Source organism: Alosa sapidissima, chromosome 21 (genome assembly GCF_018492685.1).
Source record: "Alosa sapidissima isolate fAloSap1 chromosome 21, fAloSap1.pri, whole genome shotgun sequence".
Lineage (NCBI taxonomy): Eukaryota > Metazoa > Chordata > Actinopteri > Clupeiformes > Clupeidae > Alosa > Alosa sapidissima.
Genome location: NC_055977.1, coordinates 12,342,355 through 12,361,095, shown reverse-complemented (window position 1 = coordinate 12,361,095; position 18,741 = coordinate 12,342,355). Strand labels below are relative to the sequence as shown.

Here is an 18,741-nt window from a genome sequence, read left to right as displayed (position 1 = left end):
AAACGCGTTATGAACTGTTTCACTTGCCGTAGTGGCTGGTTGTAACCATGGAGATTGTCAAGCGTGTAGACAGGCGGAGCCCAAGTGGGCTAGCTACATAAACATTAGAAGGATGTCATATATAATAATACAGCGTAGTGGATAACCAACATTTTCTTTGATGAACGACAAATACAGGTAATTAGATTGTCGTCTTTTTAAAAAATCATATTCAGTCGCTGTCTTCACTGGGCCTGTGGACTTGTTATAATGCCTACTTCAGACACTCGGATCAGGAAAAGTTCAAATGCAATGGCACGAGTTTCTAAAACACCCTCACGGAAGCCTGGACTTCCTGTGGTCAACCACAAGATAACTGCTAAAGGCAAAGGCGAGGTAAAGTAAATGTATACATTATTATTTAAAGTATTACAGTTAACGATTAGTTCTAATGTAAGATCTGTTAATTACTCAAGATTACTCTTTGCCTTGTGATTCATTTGATTGACATTGTGTTCATTCATTTTAGATTATAAACCCTAAACCAGTTGATCTAAATCGCGTGTTACGTCTCCTTCAGGATCCTTTAGCCGTGAGTAACACCTTAAATAAAAAACAGGCCTAACACCCTAAATATCCTATCCTAAAACTTTACATGTAAAGTAATGTAATGGCTGTAAGTAAGTGTAACGTTATTTCATTGCATTGTAATGCACGACACATACAAATGAAAGCTTGGAATTAAACCCATGGTTCTGCAACCTCAGCAAAACATTTGGTTTCTTGCAGGTTTCTTTAAAGGAAAGACATTTATTCACTTTCAAGAAGGTGATAAAGACATATCATAAAGGATTTGTATCCTTAATTGAGTGTTTAAATGGAAAAAAAAAAATAGACTGGATGTGACAGGATTCGTCTCTGTACTAAGCATAAGTCAAGTTGACATGTCTGATGAGAGTTTGATGAAAATGCTTTTTAATTATCTTGATGTTTGATGATGGAACCACACATACGGCCTGGGCCCTCGAACACAGTTATGTCCTGGGAGAGTCAACAGGGGACAGCTGCAAATCCCAAGACTCCAATTACCAGTAATTCCACCAGCATCAGCATCAGCACCACAATAAGCTTAATCATTATCAGGGGGAGAAAATGTCAGCCATCGTAGAGTGATGGTCGTAGGTCCCCCTCTGTTTTATATTCTGTTTACAGAAAGTTCGCATTTCACAGTACATTTTCCCTAACATGATCATTTGAAGCGTTTAAGGGATCTTGAAAACATCATCAAAGTCTTAGACATCTGCACAGAGAAGATCAAGGACCACCCAGAATACACTCCTATGTTATATGATTTGCTTAAGATATGTGGGTAAGAATTTGCTTTTAATTCTTAATGAGAGAGTATGTTGAAATATAGGCTATGCATTTAAATATAGTATAGTCCTGTTTTGTAGTGTGTGTTACGGCATATAGGGTAAGTCATGCGTTTAACGATAGTGGCTAATTGGTTATCCAAAGTATCAGTCTATTGCTTATAATTTGATTATTCACCGGCTGGTGGTGTTGTGAGTCGCTTGTATTCCTATAGTGTACTTCCACCTTTAGTGTCCAGTTAAAACTGTTATTGGTATTATGATTAGTTTTGATCTGTTTTTATCCCCAACAACAAAAAGACATGTATCAATTGTATTGGACATGTATCATTCTTTAATACTTTGCCTTTATGACATGACCCCATACACAAACACTTCATCCAATATGTTTAGATGTGCTCACATGCTTGATGTTGGGTAAAGATGTCAGTTCAGGTTTACAATTGTTTTGTGTTGTGTTACAACAATTAAGTTCAGGCCTGTCATACAATCTATTTCTGTTGTAGACTCCCTTTCCTGAAAGAGAAGACCTCAGATGAGGTGAAATACACCGACGCTGCAAAACAGTCACTCTCTCAGTTGGGTAAGGAGACAAGGAAATGTCTGTTCTCTAAAGCAGTCTATTCATGAAGGCATGTTGTTACATGCTGTCACTTGTCCCAGGATACCTGATGAGAGTACCCAAAGCAGATGTCCGACTGCAGCTCTGTGCATCAATTTCGTCCTTTTACAACTCTGCAACACCTAAGCCACCAGGTTTGGATTTTATGACAGTATAAACACAGCACGGCAGTAGGGTTTTATTCGCAACACTTAAGCTTTCTTTACAGTCCCCTAATTTACTGTACAGCTAAGATAAGAATCTCTGCAGAGGCTAATTTAACTTTACTATAACTTTATAACTTTATCTTGACGGGCTATGCAGAACGGTGGTTAATCCTTTGTATAATTTGTTATGATAAAAGGCTGCATGGCACAGAACACTTGTATACTGTATATTTTCAGAGGGCAACGCTGGATATTGTACTGTATATTCTCCAGTAATGTTTTGCACTCTCGTTTGTCCCAGACACAGGTCTGCAGCCACTGAGTCTGAGCTCCAGACGGCGGCTGCTGGAGCAGAGTGGTGTGGTGGAGACGCTGGTGCTGGCCCTGGCTCTGCTGGAGGACCAGCTGGCTGTCCGGCTGCAGCTGCTCCACACTCTGCAGGTCCTCTCCTGCACCTCTGGTACCTGCCCTCATCACACACACACACGCGTGCACACACACACACACACACACACACACACACACACACGCGCGCGCGCGCGCTCGCACACACACACACGCACACACACGCACACACGCGCGCACACACACACACACGCGCACACGCACACACACACATGGTCTCTCTCTTCTATTGTCTAGTACGGTCTCCTTCCACACAGGACATACAAACACACAGACATGGTGCGTGTGTACAGAGCACTGCACAAACCTAGAGACAGTTTTGCATGTTATGTACAGCCCCTACTGAAGTATACATCCCCAAAAAAGTACATATGAGTATGTATGTGTGTGTTATGTTGTGTACCCAACCCATGCTGTCTTTCCCTGGTTAATTCTGCGTCAGAGGTGAACTGTGAGCTGATGCTGAAGGCCCAAGCTGCCCAGAAGATCTGTCTCCACATGAACGAGCCTGACCCCTCTGGCCAGCTGCTGTTCCGCTCCTCTGAGATTCTGTGGAACCTGCTGGAACGAGGCTGCCCCCAGGAGCTCACTGAGCAGCTCAGCAGCATGGACTGCATCCTGTTAGTATCAGTCAGTCAGCTGACTAGCCAATCAAGCCAGTCTATCAGTTTATCGGTAGATTTGCGAACACACACACGATACTGTATATGTTTATTGTTTCATTTTTTACTAATCTAGCTGTATTTTGCATGTAGGTGCCTGAAAGAGGCCTTTCTAAACCAGCTCCGGCATGGCTACAGAAACTATGACCAGCAGCTAAGAAACGATCTTCTGGTCATCACAACTCTTATTGCAGAGAACCCCAAAGCACCACTCATTGTAAGGATTGCAGAACTGAAGCAGTGTATGCTTGTTTAATTCTGTGCACCAGGCTTGTAATTGTAATGTTGTGTTGTTGTCTTATAATGTTATGTTTTTTTCATTGGCCAGGAAAGTGGGTTTGCCCGGCAGCTCATCCTTTTTGCTACCTTTCCAGAAAGTGAGTATTTTTTCCCCACAGTACTTTTCCTCAACATAAAATGCCTGACGAGCCAGACCCACATATAAAATGTAGGGTCTGGGCACTCACCGTTCGCAGTGCTCAGTCCGAGGGGCGGGATAATCGGTTGTCTTTCAAATTTCCTCTGCACGCAATAGCACAGCGCTATGAGTCCCATGCGTTTCCCACCAGCGGAGCTAGTTGGCTAGTTCAAACTTTTGCCAACTTAATAAAAGCTTAACTCGTGTCACACTGTTCGCCAACAGCAACGTTATCTTATTTGTTTTCAAGTAGCAGGGAATTCAAGCCAAACCGTTGCAACTCTGCCATCAATCATTGCTAGACTAGCCCTGCCGCTAGGGTGTGTCTAGATTTCTAGGCTAGCCTAAGGGCGTTTTGATGTAAAACTTGCTACCAACCTAAAAACATGTAAAAACCTTACCAAGATCACCAACAATCCAGTAAACATTCTGAAAAAAGGCAAGTTCGCCAACAAGCAAAATGGCGTCTTTTGGGGATATTGTTGCCAATATCATACTGTGACAGCTTACATTTTCCAACCTGAACCACAGAGGTACACAGTGCATAGACCGGATCACTAGTAGGAACGACAGGTGTGTTTGTCTATCCTTTACATGGCCATATTCATTTGAAGATGATGCCAAAAGTAGCCCCAGAAAGTAACAAATTGTTGTATAGAGTTGCAATAAACAATTCTACATTCCCAGTGGTGATCCTTTTACTGCTTTTTAGTGAAGAGTCATAATCCCCTCACCCGTAACCTCAAGTTGACCTTCAACAATGAGGACTTTGAGATGAAGAAGTTGCTGCTGAACCTGGTGGTTGTCATGTCTCAGGACTTATCCTCCGTGCAGGTGAGCTCAGTTCTGACAGAGGTTACCCAAGTTCAAACAACGGCACATTTTCCTTCTGATGAGTTTTCCATCATTAAGTGCTTGGCGAACAATCTGAGGTGTTGTGGTATTGCCAAGGGGATTGTGTGTCATTTCTGATTGATAATTGCATGAATGCGCTTACATATACAAACCTCTTGGCGTCTCTGAACAGCTTTTTAGAGAGGGTAGAGTCATGTTGGCATTGATGTACTTGGTGAAGCCTCCGGACACAGCTCAGTCCAGCGGCCGCGGTTGGACTCCTGTCCAGCAGGAGGAGCTGCAGCTGCAGGCCCTGGCCTCGCTGACCACCGTGGCTCCACTGATGCTGGAGGAGTACATGACCTGCCAGGCAAACACCTGCTTACTCATGCTGCTGGAGTGGTGCGTTCAAGAAGGTGACAGAGCTCAGTCGGGGAAGTTTGGTTATGGTGTTCATAAAGGTGTGTGTGTGTGTGTGTGTGTGTGTGTGTGTGTGTGTGTGTGTGTGTGTGTGTGTGTGTCTGTGTGTGTCTGTGTGTGTTTGTACTCCCATGTAAGGTTTGTTAAGTATTCTCATAACCTGGTTGCCACTTGCTTAAATTGACAGTCATTTCTTTTCAGTCAGTCTAGTTGTCAATTTCTCTTATGATCACTAACTAGATCTAACCTGTCTGGGAGAAGTCATAGTAACCAATCTAAAACTACCCATTACATGATTTTTAAAAGATGACTCAAAAATCACACAGCCAAATAGAACATGATGTCATTCTGTTCTTGTTTCCTCCACTGCTGTGGGTCTTTCAGATGCGTACTTCAGCCAGGGCCACAGTTTCCATGGTACTGGGGGAAGGGGCAGTAAGAAGGCTCAGCTGCGCTACAGTGTGCGTCTCCTGAGATCCATGGTGTCGCTTGCCAACCCCATCATCAACCAGGACCTCTGTGATCAAGGGGCGATAAGCCTGTTTATAGGTAACATACACACACTGCTCACTGCCGAATAAATACTCTCTCAAGAGGCAAAAAGAAAGACAGAGGTTCTCCTGGACGGATAGCGTACTTTAACAAGCAGGTTCCCTAAAGTGGAGACATTACTGGAGCTGGTGCATGGCACTCCTCATGCACACTGACCACACACCACACACACTGCATATACCGCACACACACCACACACACACCACACTGCATATACCGCACACACTGACCACACACCACACACACTGCATATACCGCACACACACCACACACACACCACACTGCATATACCGCACACACTGACCACACACCACACACACTGCATATACCGCACACACTGGCCACACCGCACACACTGACTACACCACACACACTGACCACACCGCGCACACCACACACACTGACCACACACCACACACACTGACCACACACCACACACACTGCATATACCGCACACACTGCACACTGACCACACACCACACACACTGCATATACCGCACGCACACACTGACCACACCGCACACACACTGACCACACACCACACACACTGACCACACACTGCATATACCGCACACACACTGACCACACACCACACACACTGACCACACCGCACACACCATACACACTGACCACACTGACCCATTTCTCACCTGCAGAGCTGCTGATACAGCTGGGTGGGCCTGATGATGAGGATGCCATTACCCTGGAGATCAAAGCTGACCTGCAGCTCATCCTGTCGACACTCTGTGAGAGTGACATACACAGGAAGGTAAACTGTGTAAACTGTGACTCTGGCTGGGGGCCACTGTTTTCAAAGATTAATTATTATTCTTTGATGAATATTGTATTTGTTTTTGTACATGTAATGAGTGCTTTCATTAGTGTATATGCGCATGCAAAGAGACATGAATAAATTCTAATAATGAATAATGAATAGTAACTGCCGACTTCCCTGCACCACAGGAACTCTTTGGAACTGAAGGGGTTGACATGACTGTCCGTTTTCTGAAAATGAACTCAGCCAAGTTTTTCAGTGGCATGGGCCACAGCAAGCTCATTCTCTCCACTGTGGACTGTGTTTGGTCAGCACATTCAGCAATAGTACATTCAGTTAGATTGCTGCTTTAAGTGGCTACTTTTGGCTAAGTTATATGTTTTATCCATCTGTGTATATTTATATATACAGGTCCTGTATCATTGGGTGTTTCACCAATGAGGATGTTTTTCTGGAGAGGGAAGGGATTTTTCTTCTATTTGATCTCATTCATGTAAGTGAAATTATTATAAAAAGTGAGTGAGTGAGATTATTCTATAAAATCGTACCATATACTTCATATTGTGTAATATTCCATTAGTGACTTCGTAGATAGATTTGTGAGTTGACTACCATTTATTAATACAACTCTATCAATACAAATGGATATTTGTAAATATTTTGCCTCTCTTACCAAATACCTCACTGTATCAATGCTTCGTTGCATAATGAGTCCATTTGTTCCTTGCCCTGTCCAGTCCAGCCCGATGACGATGCATGGCGTGGTGCTGGGGGCTCTGCTGGAGCTGTGTGACAACCCCAAAGCGCTGCCCCACGTGCGGGCCTGGCGGGGGCCCGACGGCCAGAGCGCCCCCCACCTGCTGCTCCAGCTCTGGAGGCAGGAGGAGGAGGACCTGGGTGTGCAGCGGGACCAACACGGGCGGATCACAGGTGGGGCTGTACAACAGCGTGCGTGCATACTAGAGCTGTGAGAGAAGGTCATAGAAGGTCAACAAATACTGAGATGCCGTGCAGTGTTATGCATCATTGTGTCCTTCTGTGACATAAAGTTATGACCAATGCCCTCCTCTTTCATGGTGAAAGTCAAGGAGAGTAGTTTTCTTAAAGTAGCTTTAAAGGGGTGTTGTTTTATGAAAAGATGGTGTTATTTTTATCCAGATGGTCTTACCAGATAGTCTATGGAGTTGGAATTGAAACCCTCAATTACATTGCCCTTACATTTCCCCTTACCATACTTTTGTGTGGTCTGTGTGTGTGTGTGTGTGTGTGTGTGTGTGTGTGTGTGTGTGTGTGTGTGTCCACTTCCATGGTGTGTGTGTGTGTGTGTGTGTGTGTGTGTGTGTGTGTGTGTGTGTGTGTGTGTGTATCTCTGGCAGACCCTGTGAGGCCTCTGGTGCACGCTCACCAGGAGGAGCAAGCGCAGGAGTCGACTCCAGCAGACACACCCAGTGCTGCCGTGGTGGATGTGGCTGGGAACCAGCGCTGTAAGATCTACGGCCTCTTCTGCAAGCTAGGTGCGCCTGCTCATACGAACACATCCATTAGAAATAATACAAATATACCATACATACAATTATGAATGTTGATTCAGACAGTATTTATTTCTTGGGTCACTGAGATCATTCATTGAGGTTGTTTTGTAGAACAGTTTTTAGTTAGTCTTTTTGCCATGCCAATACCAATAGCGTTTTTGCTGGTTGTCTATGTGTGTTTCTGGGTCTGTTCAAGGGCAATTGCACACAAAACTGTCACGTCCATAACGCCAACTAAATACCATGGCATGGCGTTGGCGTTATGGATGTGACAGTTTTGCGTGGAATTGCTCTTAACTCTGTATAATGAGCAAGCGTCCCTTTCAGGTTTTGAGGACCTGCCTGGATTGGTGGCGGAAGACTACATCACTCTAAGCATTGTCAGCAGATATTTGGATTTTAAGGTAAAGCCTGTCATGTTGTACGTTCATGCTGAGATCTCTCATCTCTCACTGTGTTTGTGCACATGGGCCGAGTATGGGAGTACTCTTCTGAATGTGTCTACTGATGCTGATAAGCCAGTAGTTGAAGAAATTGTAGGTAATATTTCTGTGTGTGTGCGTGTATGTGTGGTGTATGGGGAGTGTGTATGTGTATGTTTGTTTCTGTGTGTGTGTGTGTGTGTGTGTGTGTGTGTGTTTGTCTGTACATACATGCGTTCATTGCCTATAGACGGGCGAGGTCTGGGAGGAGATCTCACGTGAGTTGGCACTTGAAGGCGTACGGCCTGTTACCCCGGACGCAGAAGCCTTGCAGACCATCTCCCAGGCAACGGAGGACACAGCGAAGAGGGTGTCGGAGCAGCAGAGTGCCATCCTGCAGAGGCAGGAGGAGGAGGAGGCTCAGAAGGAGCAGCAGACATACGCAGAGGTGAGGACTGGACAGTGGACGAGGATCCTTCCGACTCCCACTGGCCTCTTCATGCTGTACTGTATAAATACTGTTATGTTGTTAGTCCGGGATACCCTTACCAAAAAAAGGTATACTTTAAATTCATTGTATCAAGTAAACTGAAGTGCAGTTGAAGTATAATTCCCAAGTTTACTTTAGGTAGTAATTTTATTAGTATAAATGTACTTGTGGTACAATTGTACTATGTACTATGTTTATACTTCTTTCGACTAAATTGGCCCACTTTCAGTTTATAATACTAAACTCGAAGATAGTGAATATACTAGTTATATACTTCTAGCACACCTTTTAGTTCATTATATTTTTAAGGTGTAAAAGTACTAAACATTTAGGTGCACTACAAGTGAACTTATATGCTGGGTGTTTACAGTTTACTAATAAACTGCATTTATATATTGCATATATATGACACACATACACCAATGGCATAGGCTGCCATGCAGGATGTCAACTGACACATCTGGAGCACTTTTGGTTTTAAGTGTTTTGTCAGGAGGATCTGGGTTCATACCTGCAACCTTGCGGTTCCTGGATAACTCCTCTACCTCCTGAGCCACTGCTGCTCACTGCTGATATATATATATTTCTAGCCCATTTTTTCATGTTTTTGATAGTATACTTAAAAGTATATCCTCAGTAAAAAGTTGGTCATGCAGCCTCTCAAAGATCAGTCTCTGGCTACAAGTACAAGTAAATGATAATATACCCAGCCTTTTCCATCAGTATAAGTATATTAAGTATATTTAAGTATGAGCTAGATATACTTAAACATGTATGTGTACTTATCAGTATAAGCCAGGTATAATTCAATTTAGTGTATCTCTGATCAGTACACAAAAAGTAAAAATTAGTCAGAATAAGTAGTAGACCAACAGTACACGTCCATAAACTGCTTTTGAGAATTCAATGAAGACAGCATATTTTTTGTCAGTAGTTGTACAGTGTACAGTTCTTTGTCCATTCAACATCCCTGTTGTCATTAATAGTCTACTCTTAAAATGTTAATAGGCTTTACATGTAAAAAGCTATGTTGTGCTTTATTCACCAGATAAGATCAAATCACAAACAGCAGGAACTTACAGCCAAGTCATGGGAGCATTTTGTGGCGAAGACATCAGACCACAAGATTTTAAAGGTACTCTGTGTCAGCTCACACCAGTACCGTTGCATTTACTAATGACATTTGCTGTGTTAAAACTCACCACTGAACAGGCGTCTTCACTTAACTCAAGACTGAATTATGAATTGTTGTGATGATGGAGGGCAACTCCACTCAAAACCGTCACGTCCATAACGCTAACTAAATACCTTGGCATTATGTTAGCGTTATGGATGTCACAGTTTTGCGCGGAATTGCCCTAGAGATCTAATGATGATTCTGAAAACAGAGGGGAAAATAGGTATAATTAGTATACATTAAGGAACAAAAAGTGGGCTATTGTTCGAATCTGCCAATTTGTTTTAGCTTACTTTTTACTGTTATACTCAGGAGTGCAAGAAGCGTCAGGAGAAGTCCATTGAGTCGTCGCGGCCAAAGGCCAAAGGAAAGGACAGTGGCACCATTTACCACCACACCCACATCCCAGGCCTGCAGACCACAGTGAGTACAAACGCAAATCACATTTGCCTGAGGAAGACCCAGCCGGGTCGAAACGTTGCAACACATTAAATATATGGGAGTTTTAGCGGGCATTTCATTCCTTTGCAGTTCTAGTCCCATTTGCCCTGCACCTCACCGGTGGGGATGTGCACACTTCCACTACTACTCAATACAAACGCAAATCAGCCATGTGGTCTTACTGCCCAGTGACGCACACACAGAGTCACCAGATCAATGGTGTGACAGTGAAAGATAAAGTTAAGAAGCCATCATAAACATATTATAGACAATATAGAATATATGAAAACAATTGTTAATAGATGTTATAGAGACATATATCTTTTGAAAACAAAGAAATCATTCACACTCAATCAGTAAAACCAATCATGGTGTGACAGTGAAAGATCAGGTTAAGAAACCAGCTTAAAAAGGAGATATTAAATCGATTGTTAAAATTTGTTCGACAAATAGCTTTTGAAAACAAAGAAATAATTCACACTCAATCAGTAGAACCAATCATGACCTTTCATTCTGTCAGTCATGAGTGCATGCCAATAGCCACCTGGCATGGGCTGCAGCCTAGCATGGCCAACACAAAGAGCCTTTCTTATGGGCACAATGCTGATGGCATCCAGGATGTGCAGCTTATCTGTCTGGGAGTCTGTGGTTTTGTGTCGTCATCACGGCAAACAGTGCTGTGATTGTATGCCGTTGTGTCAGTTGGAGAGTCTACATTGTGAAACTGCAATTACTTGTTACTATGTTCATGCTTCTTTTATGCACAGTGTGGGCCTATGTAGGCCTATGCCCTCAACCAGCAATTTGGTGACCTACTCCACCATCCCCTCGTCTTTTTCGCTTGTGTATGTGTGCTCTTTTTTGTGTACACATAACTGTGTGTGTGTGTGTGTGTTGTAGACATTCTGTGGCCGAGTGATGGCAGTAGAGAGTACCCCAGCGCACCTGACTGGAGGCCCCCTGGCCAACACAGATCTAGCCCTAGCGAGGGTCCCCATGCAGGGGGGAGCCCTGAGGAAGCTGCCCCAAGCCACCCAGCAAGACCTGGAGCACCTCAACGCTGTGTCTGTGCAATAAAGATCTCCTCATTTTCTACCATAAAGCACTTACACTTATTGAGTGTAAATTCATCTCAACAAATGCATATTCTGTACAGGCATATATGAAATACCACTGTGGTGACTTTTACGGATATTTTATTAAATGTACACAGGTATTGTAGTAATGGCATATTCATGAACACTCAGGAAATGAATGTAAAAAATATATTTAATGACAGTTAAATGTGACTTATCATTGCAGGAGCCAGGAGTCACTCTTATTATTCTGTGTTTTAATCAACCGTTCTGTACTCCATAAAATACATTTATCGGATGCTTACAGTCATGCATTGTTTTTTTTATATAATATAAAACTCATTCCCACATGGTAAATGGGTTTCAACTTTTTAACTTGCCCTGATGACCTCTGTGTGCATTTGACAGGACCAAATCAACGATTACATCGGTGTAGGCCTACTGTCAGCAGTGTTGTGCGTGAACGAGTTCAAAAGAACGCGTTCATTGAACACGCTCATTTTTTCGTGAACGTTGAACTGAACGCAACACATTTTTTAATAAAGAACTTGAACGTGAATTAGTTCACATTATGTGTCATGAACGGCAGACATCACTGTAAATGAACGTTGGAATTTGTTTTCCATTGAAAACTGAGTGACATCCGTTTTCTCTTTTGAAACGCAACGAGAGAAAGTTCCTCCCTCCTGTATTCTCGCTGGTGCCGCTTAAATCATGTATCACCAGACAGAAATGGTTTTGACATTGTGTGCGCAATGCATTGCGGGCAACGTAGTGTCCGGCTGAGAATAGTTGAATAGCATCAAAGAGTATAGAAGTAACTACTTCTATACTCTTTGATAGCATACTGGCTTCCGCACAACGTTACCCGTGATGAATTGCAGCAGAGCGGGGTAGGCATAGCAACGCCGCGTAGCAGGCAACGACGAGAGCGCGGAGGGCTGGATTTCATTGCACTAATAAGTATAGAACTGGTCTACCTTGTCTGTAGGCTACTGCTGCAAGTTTCATCACCTGGTAAGAAACGAAGGGTTCAGATGCAAAAGCCTCTAAATGCCACCTACGTCAAAAATTAGATAAAGATGGTGAGTGAATGCTCTCCTCACATAGTATACGTTAATCAAATAATTTAACTTCAAAACACATCAAATAACACTCTCTTCCTGGTCTGAAATATCGATTTCTATGCAAAAACCTATAGGAACCGGATTTTAAATGCTCATTTAAAAGAAATGTGGTCAGACGGATTTAGAGGGTTTTGCATCTGAACTCTTCACACAATTGCAGTGTCATGAGCAAATGTCTACAATGAGCAGCTTCAAAGAACGTATAGTGATTTCTAGCTCGTAGTGTGAAAAAAAGTATTTATTTGAATATTTCACGAAAAAAGTAAAATGAACTGAACTTTGAACTAGTTCAGAATTAAAATTGTGAACTTTGAACGTGAACTGTTCACTTTGAGCATGTATGAACTGAACGTGAACTAGTTCAGAAAAGCTGTGAACTGGCACAACACTGACTGTCAGCTTGCATTATGAACACAATGAACTTTTTCATACTTTGAGCCAGTAGGATACTACACAGTGACATTTTGATTTAATTGGGGGAGAAATTTCACATCTTCATAAAGGTGAGATTCTAGGTCTGTCAATAAACTGGTATGCCCATGCCTGCTCAGTGATGGCTCATATGCCCTTGCTTTATTGCAATGCAATTAAGCCTAAGTGGTTGCATACTATAAAACATTTATAGTATTCAATGAAAAAACAGAGTGTTAGGTGTGTTTCTATGCCAATATGGTTCCGACATTTTACAGGGGGCTACTCCCATGTTGGCGACCCCCCACACTCCCATGTCTTCGTCTCCGCCCATCCACCCGGCGCCGTGTTGCATGAACCAAGGGAACCTGCTAGGTTCGTTGAGTTCATGCGCCAACAAAACGTATGGCTCCCATTCCCCCAATAATACCCTATATAGCCAATACCCCCTCCTCCCCCTCTCCAGTTGATACTTCACGTACGCCTGCATGGAGAAATTCCTCGCGCGGCGTTAAATATTACCAAGGAGGTAGTCCGTTGAAAAGAGTCCATCGTTAATTCTTGGTAAGTGATAATGTTTTTTAAGCAGATGTTTCATAACACACATAGGCCTACATGTATCTTCCTAGTCCCAGAAAACGGCCAAGCTCTACGATGGGTAAGTTCGTAGCCTATCATTGTGTGGCCGCGTACTGAGGCCTCAAAGTAATGTTTCTTTCATTCGTTTATCCGTTTTATTTAAAGCAGAATGTAGCCTAATCAAACAACGAAAAAATGTTTCAAATTGATCTCATTTGAAATGCATTCTGTTTTGTATAACTCCAATTTCTTCTGGCCTCTATAGGCACTCTATCATGGTCATTTGATAGGATTTTTCTCCCAAACTACATAAGACCTACATTAATATCTAGCTTGCAGACAGCATTATCCAGCAATTCATTGTTCTTTGTTTTCAAATATTTGTGGCTTCCTCCTCTCTGCACCCATGTAAAGTTCAGATCTTATTTTAATAATCTGAATTCTCCGTCCAGATGCATGCTCAATGCCATGGGTATTATATAAAGCTTCATGTAAAATAGAAATGGTTTTACGTAATACCAAAACAATGCCAGAAACATTGCCCAGTGAAGAGCATGACCTCACATGTTGTTTTGCTGTGGCTATATTCATGCCCTGTAGCTCTAATTAGGTCAATGACACTGCATTAGATATGGTCTCAGCATCATACATGGCACATATGTGACGTGGGACAATGGGAGGGGGCTTTTTCTTGAGTAAATGATGGAAGTGTGTGGCGTTGCATAATACACTGCAGCGTATTAACACACTTGCTCCTTCAAGCGTGCACCGTACTGCATGGCAATACTTTTTGAGCGCACTGTCCTTTTCCCTTGCTCTTTCTCTCTCTCTCTCTCTCTCCTTCTCTCTTCCCCAGTCTCTGTTCACTAAATGGCTAAATCGTATCTGACAGGCAGTGTACGTGCAGCTCTGTGAATGTTTATGTAAGTGTGTGTCCCTGACTGTCCACTGAGAGGTGCACACACACACACACACACACACACACACACAAATACACACAGGCTCTCTCTCATACACAAACACACACACAGCGAGGCAGTGTTGGGAGTTTCAGGGTGTCTCTGCTCAGAGTGCAGCGGTCTCTTGCTGGTGCTGGATGTAATCAGTCTTCGCAAGCAGGAGGAAGGTGAGTCTGGCTGGTTCCTCACAGGTTTAGAGCTACAGAAGATATAGCTTAGCTTCACTTTGTGAAGCTACTTTAGATAATTGAGTTTTTGTGCAGATTTGTGGTTTATGTTACGTCCTCTGACACTGTGAGTAGCAAAGGTGTAAAATATGGCAGAGTGGGTGGGGGTTGTAACTCCCCAATAATCAAAACCGGCCAATGCAACCTCGGCCAACGCAACCTCCCAAGTTTCACCCCTGGTAAGAAGTAGTTAGAGAGAGCATTCCAGGAGGGCTCTTTATTTTAAAATGTCCTGATTTAACCTTTCAGGGTGTTTCAGGGAAATATTAGATCCTTTGAAATACTGGCATTTTTTCAGGTAGATTAGAAAGTTTAACGGAAAAGCAGTTTCTTTGTATTTATAATCCTGATCCATTGAAAAAGTGAGAAGTTTAGGCTTTGGTTCTTGACAGGATCAAGTTTCAGATTCCTTGCATTCACTATGGAGGGAGTACACTTCTATGTGTGTTTTATTTTGGGCTATTAAATTAATATCATGAGGCACCATATTCAGTCGTGAAAGTCCCCTGCCCTTTGAATAATCTAAATAGAGTCTTTGTGTGGTTCTCGCTGTGTCTTCCTAAAGTGATTCAATGTTTTTCATTATATGATGCTTTGGTTCAACCTTTGTCCTTGGTCACTGTAGCTTAATAATAGTATAATAGATCATTTGTTAATTCATTGAAACAAGAAAGTGATTTTCTATATCATCACTTAGCAGTTATGTTGATCTTACTTTTTCATTATAACAAACAACTCTTTTAATATAAAGAGTGATTTTAAAAGTGTCCATTCAAAAGTCAGATCTGTATGTTTTTTCTTGCTTTTCTCGCCAACCTGGTGTACTTTTGCCACTGTTAAAGATGACTGGATAAGGAAGAATTAATATGAGGAGGAATAGGATGATGCAGCATTAGTCATAACATTTGTTTGAATGGATAATCAACATGTGAAATTCTTAGGGTGGACAGACAGACCATAGAAATTGTTTGGAAGCACTTGGTGGCTTGTTGAGCCTATAACTTTTCCTGTGGGATTATCAGGACTTTGTTGTAGATTAGTCCCTATTAGATTACAACTCATTAAGCCTCATTACAGAAACAGCAAATAGGGTGCTCTCTTGCACAGGAAGCTCTAGGATCATATATATTTGTTTATTTTGCCTTTAACTATTCATGTTACTGTTGCACCTTGATGTATCACCTGCAGGTTGGCTGTGGAGTCGGTCTGTGAAAGTACACTGCAACAATGATCATCAGACTCGGAAGACTGACTCCAGGATACTTCCGTCTTCTGCAGGTTTGTTGACATATTTTACAGTTTATTTACCTTATGCTTCACAGCAGTGTTCATTTGTTAAAGTATTGATATGGTATGGCTAGTTTCTGCTGGTACAACAGAACAGTTATGACTATTCCGTAAATTTGATATTGGAACAGTAAATTGCATTACATGCTATTTCTGTATGTCAAAACCATAGACTGTAAAAAATATATGGTCAAAACATATGAAGAGTTTAGTTCCAAAACGCCATATCCACCATTTTAATGAATTTTCATAAATCATTTTTTACATGAATCATTTCTTTCATTTATTATTTCAGTAGAACTGTAATTGGGTGATGTTATTTGATTTATCTTTACTCAATCAAAACAACACAACTGCATTTTGATTGATATTACCTGAAATACACAATTAAATAGCCTGACTTTTTAATGTTTTTAAAAATGAAGATATAGCGTTTTGGAACCAAACTCTTCATATGTAACTTCTGTTCAAATTGTTTTGTTTTGGCTGTGATCACAGGAAGTCCACATTGCTAAATACTGTACATATCAAACCTGTGTTCCCCTTTAAGATGAGAACAAGTACATGTGCAACAGTGAGTGGTGCAGAGCACGCGTGCCACTTCCTCACTTCCTCCCCATCTCAAGAGCATTAATATTTGATGGCTAGTCTTGATTATATAAAGATGCCCTCTTATATAGTCCCCCTGGGATTGTGACCTGAAGACATCATGATGGCCGCTGTGTATTTTGAATCACCTATGTACCTTCATGATAACAATGCTTTAACAAGGTTTTTGGCATGTTTTATTTTTTTATTTTTTTGAGAGCCATGTATGTTCACTTGACGTGTTCACTGACTAACTTGCATTTGTTGGTTTATATTCGATGTGTGTGTGTGTGTGTGTGTGTGTGTGTGTGTATGTGTGTGTGTGCACTCTCTGACCTCAGCGGCAGGTCTCTGGTGAAGTGCGGATGCAGCCGCAGACTGGCCCTGTCAACCACATCGCTATGACGATGGCCACAGTGGGATTAGGGATGTCCTGCTACAGTGCCCGGCAGATGGCTGAGCGGGTCCACCTGAAGGAGGCTTCAGCCTGAGATGCCGCCCCCTAGAGGCCACGAGAGGACACCTCTCTGCCCAAAAGACCATGGGGCACGTTCAGGACTCAGACCTGCTACACGATTGGTGTTTAAATAGGACAAGCTATGTGGTCAGTGTTTAAAAGATTTATCAATAATGTAATGTTCAGGTAACATACATACCTTTACTGTAAGTAATTGCACTTAATTCTGACATTAAACCAGTGACATTGTCACCACTCACCAGACACTAAATCAAACTAAAATGGAAAAACCTGATAATTTCATTTTACCTGACTAATGTGAAGGAGTGGATCTTACCATGAATATGAGGCTTGGTTGATGAGGTTCGGTGTTTTTGTACGTTGAAATGTGTTTGTTGGAGAATGATGGAATGCTAAGCTGTGTGTTAACAGAGATGAGTTTTCTGGAAAGTGTTGTGAAGGAAAAGTGAAAGTGCTGCTCCTCTGAAAGACGTTTGCCCTTCGTGTTTGTCACTACCAAACGTTTTTGTTGCTTTAACATGGAGATGTCTTTGTGTATGAGACAAACTCTGACTATACTTGACATATGTACATCCTGACACTGTTTATCTTACATGTGTAACAAGCAAAAGCTTAATGAAATAATACTGTAAGACTTAGGCTACTTTATAGGAATACTAAGAATACATTAGTCATCACACTACTGTGGGATTTGCCACTTTTACTAACTCATCATAAGAATTGCACCTGTATTAGCCTACTTTGTTAACTGAATGGAACTTTATACTGTGCACCAAACTGTTTTTTAAACTGTGAATAAAATTTCTTTTAAATAATTTGAAGCTGTTTTGTCTAAATTATTAGGACCTGGAATATATAAATATAAATAATGTATACTATGTATTCACAACATTGTATGCCGATGTCTATTTATTTGTTTATTTATTCTTGATTTATTAAGTTTGAAGGGTTTTCAATCCATTTCCTGTGAATTTCCTGTTCCTGTGTAGAATTCTGGAAGATTATCCTCATTGATGTTCCAATAATGCATTTCAGTGTAATAGCAGCAACAGTGTTGGATGGTACGGTATGACGGGGGATGTTACATGATCTTATCGGCTTCTCTTAAATGGAAGGTCTTTGTAACTTACGTAACTCCATATGAGCACTCCACTGGTTTTGTGTTTGGTTACTGATGTGAAGAAGTTTCGCAGAGACTGATATTGTCTCTTGAACGGATGGCTGGATCATCTAAATGGGTTAATTCATGTGAACTTAATATTTAAAAGCAGTACAGTTATATGTGTAACTGGGGGTACACACGGCCTGTCACTCAGAAACACAATTCAGGCTTTGCCTTCATTCTGTGTGAGTGGATCTGCAGCCTGGTCAATAAAATCAGGGTAGTAATATCAACTCAAAATATAATTTATAACAGTGCTCAATACATGGATGTTTGTTTACATTGTTTACATGTTTACATTACTGTCTTCAGTGTTGAGCTGAATATTGAACCTAGTACATACTACATACCAGTTACAGCTCTGCATGATTTGTCTCTCACCATTTTCCTCATTTTTGAAAAATAAACCACAGAATAATATACTCTGAAAAAAAATTAAACCTCTCTTGATTGACCTGTTGCAAATAAGATCTGTCTCATCCAGGCCTCCTGTGGTCACCACACTCCCCATAGTCCATTAATATCAAACAAGCTTTTCTCAATAGTTAAAGTTGACATCAATTCTCAGTTTCATGAGGCATTTACCATTATTCCTTATC

General features: G+C 41.8%; 1 protein-coding gene and 1 long non-coding RNA gene across 4 annotated transcripts; both read left to right on the top strand.

Annotated features, from left to right (window-relative positions):
* Window positions 1–55: 55 nt before the first annotated feature.
* LOC121696177 (cilia- and flagella-associated protein 69-like) lies at window positions 56–11,350 on the top strand. Of its 3 annotated transcripts, XM_042077519.1 has the most exons (24): window positions 56–177; window positions 263–375; window positions 509–571; window positions 769–834; window positions 1,239–1,348; window positions 1,859–1,935; window positions 2,016–2,108; window positions 2,422–2,580; window positions 2,968–3,145; window positions 3,281–3,404; window positions 3,516–3,564; window positions 4,318–4,439; window positions 4,633–4,900; window positions 5,244–5,408; window positions 6,068–6,180; window positions 6,375–6,493; window positions 6,598–6,679; window positions 6,924–7,116; window positions 7,563–7,700; window positions 8,046–8,122; window positions 8,391–8,588; window positions 9,679–9,765; window positions 10,120–10,230; window positions 11,149–11,350. In XM_042077519.1, the coding sequence occupies exons 2-24, from the start codon at window positions 292–294 to the stop codon at window positions 11,323–11,325; spliced, it is 2,853 nt and encodes a 950-aa protein (XP_041933453.1). In that variant the 5' UTR covers window positions 56–177; window positions 263–291; the 3' UTR covers window positions 11,326–11,350. The 3 variants fall into 3 exon arrangements, with proteins under 3 accessions (XP_041933453.1, XP_041933454.1, XP_041933452.1); XM_042077520.1 differs by having other exon boundaries at window positions 56–375; window positions 4,633–4,855; XM_042077518.1 differs by having other exon boundaries at window positions 56–375.
* A 1,623-nt stretch (window positions 11,351–12,973) lies between these two features.
* On the top strand, window positions 12,974–17,795 carry LOC121695683. The gene is made up of 3 exons (XR_006026137.1): window positions 12,974–14,567; window positions 15,816–15,905; window positions 16,844–17,795. It is a non-coding gene; the product is annotated as an uncharacterized LOC121695683 (long non-coding RNA).
* The last annotated feature ends 946 nt before the right edge of the window (window positions 17,796–18,741 follow it).

Coding starts and splice junctions, on each gene's coding strand:
- LOC121696177 (XM_042077518.1), top strand. CDS start 250: ATGCCTACTTCAGACACTCGGATCAGGAAAAGTTCAAATGCAATGGCA. Junction 4,901..5,243: donor TGGTTATGGTGTTCATAAAG/GTGTGTGTGTGT, acceptor TGGGTCTTTCAG/ATGCGTACTTCAGCCAGGGC. Junction 6,181..6,374: donor AGAGTGACATACACAGGAAG/GTAAACTGTGTA, acceptor CCTGCACCACAG/GAACTCTTTGGAACTGAAGG.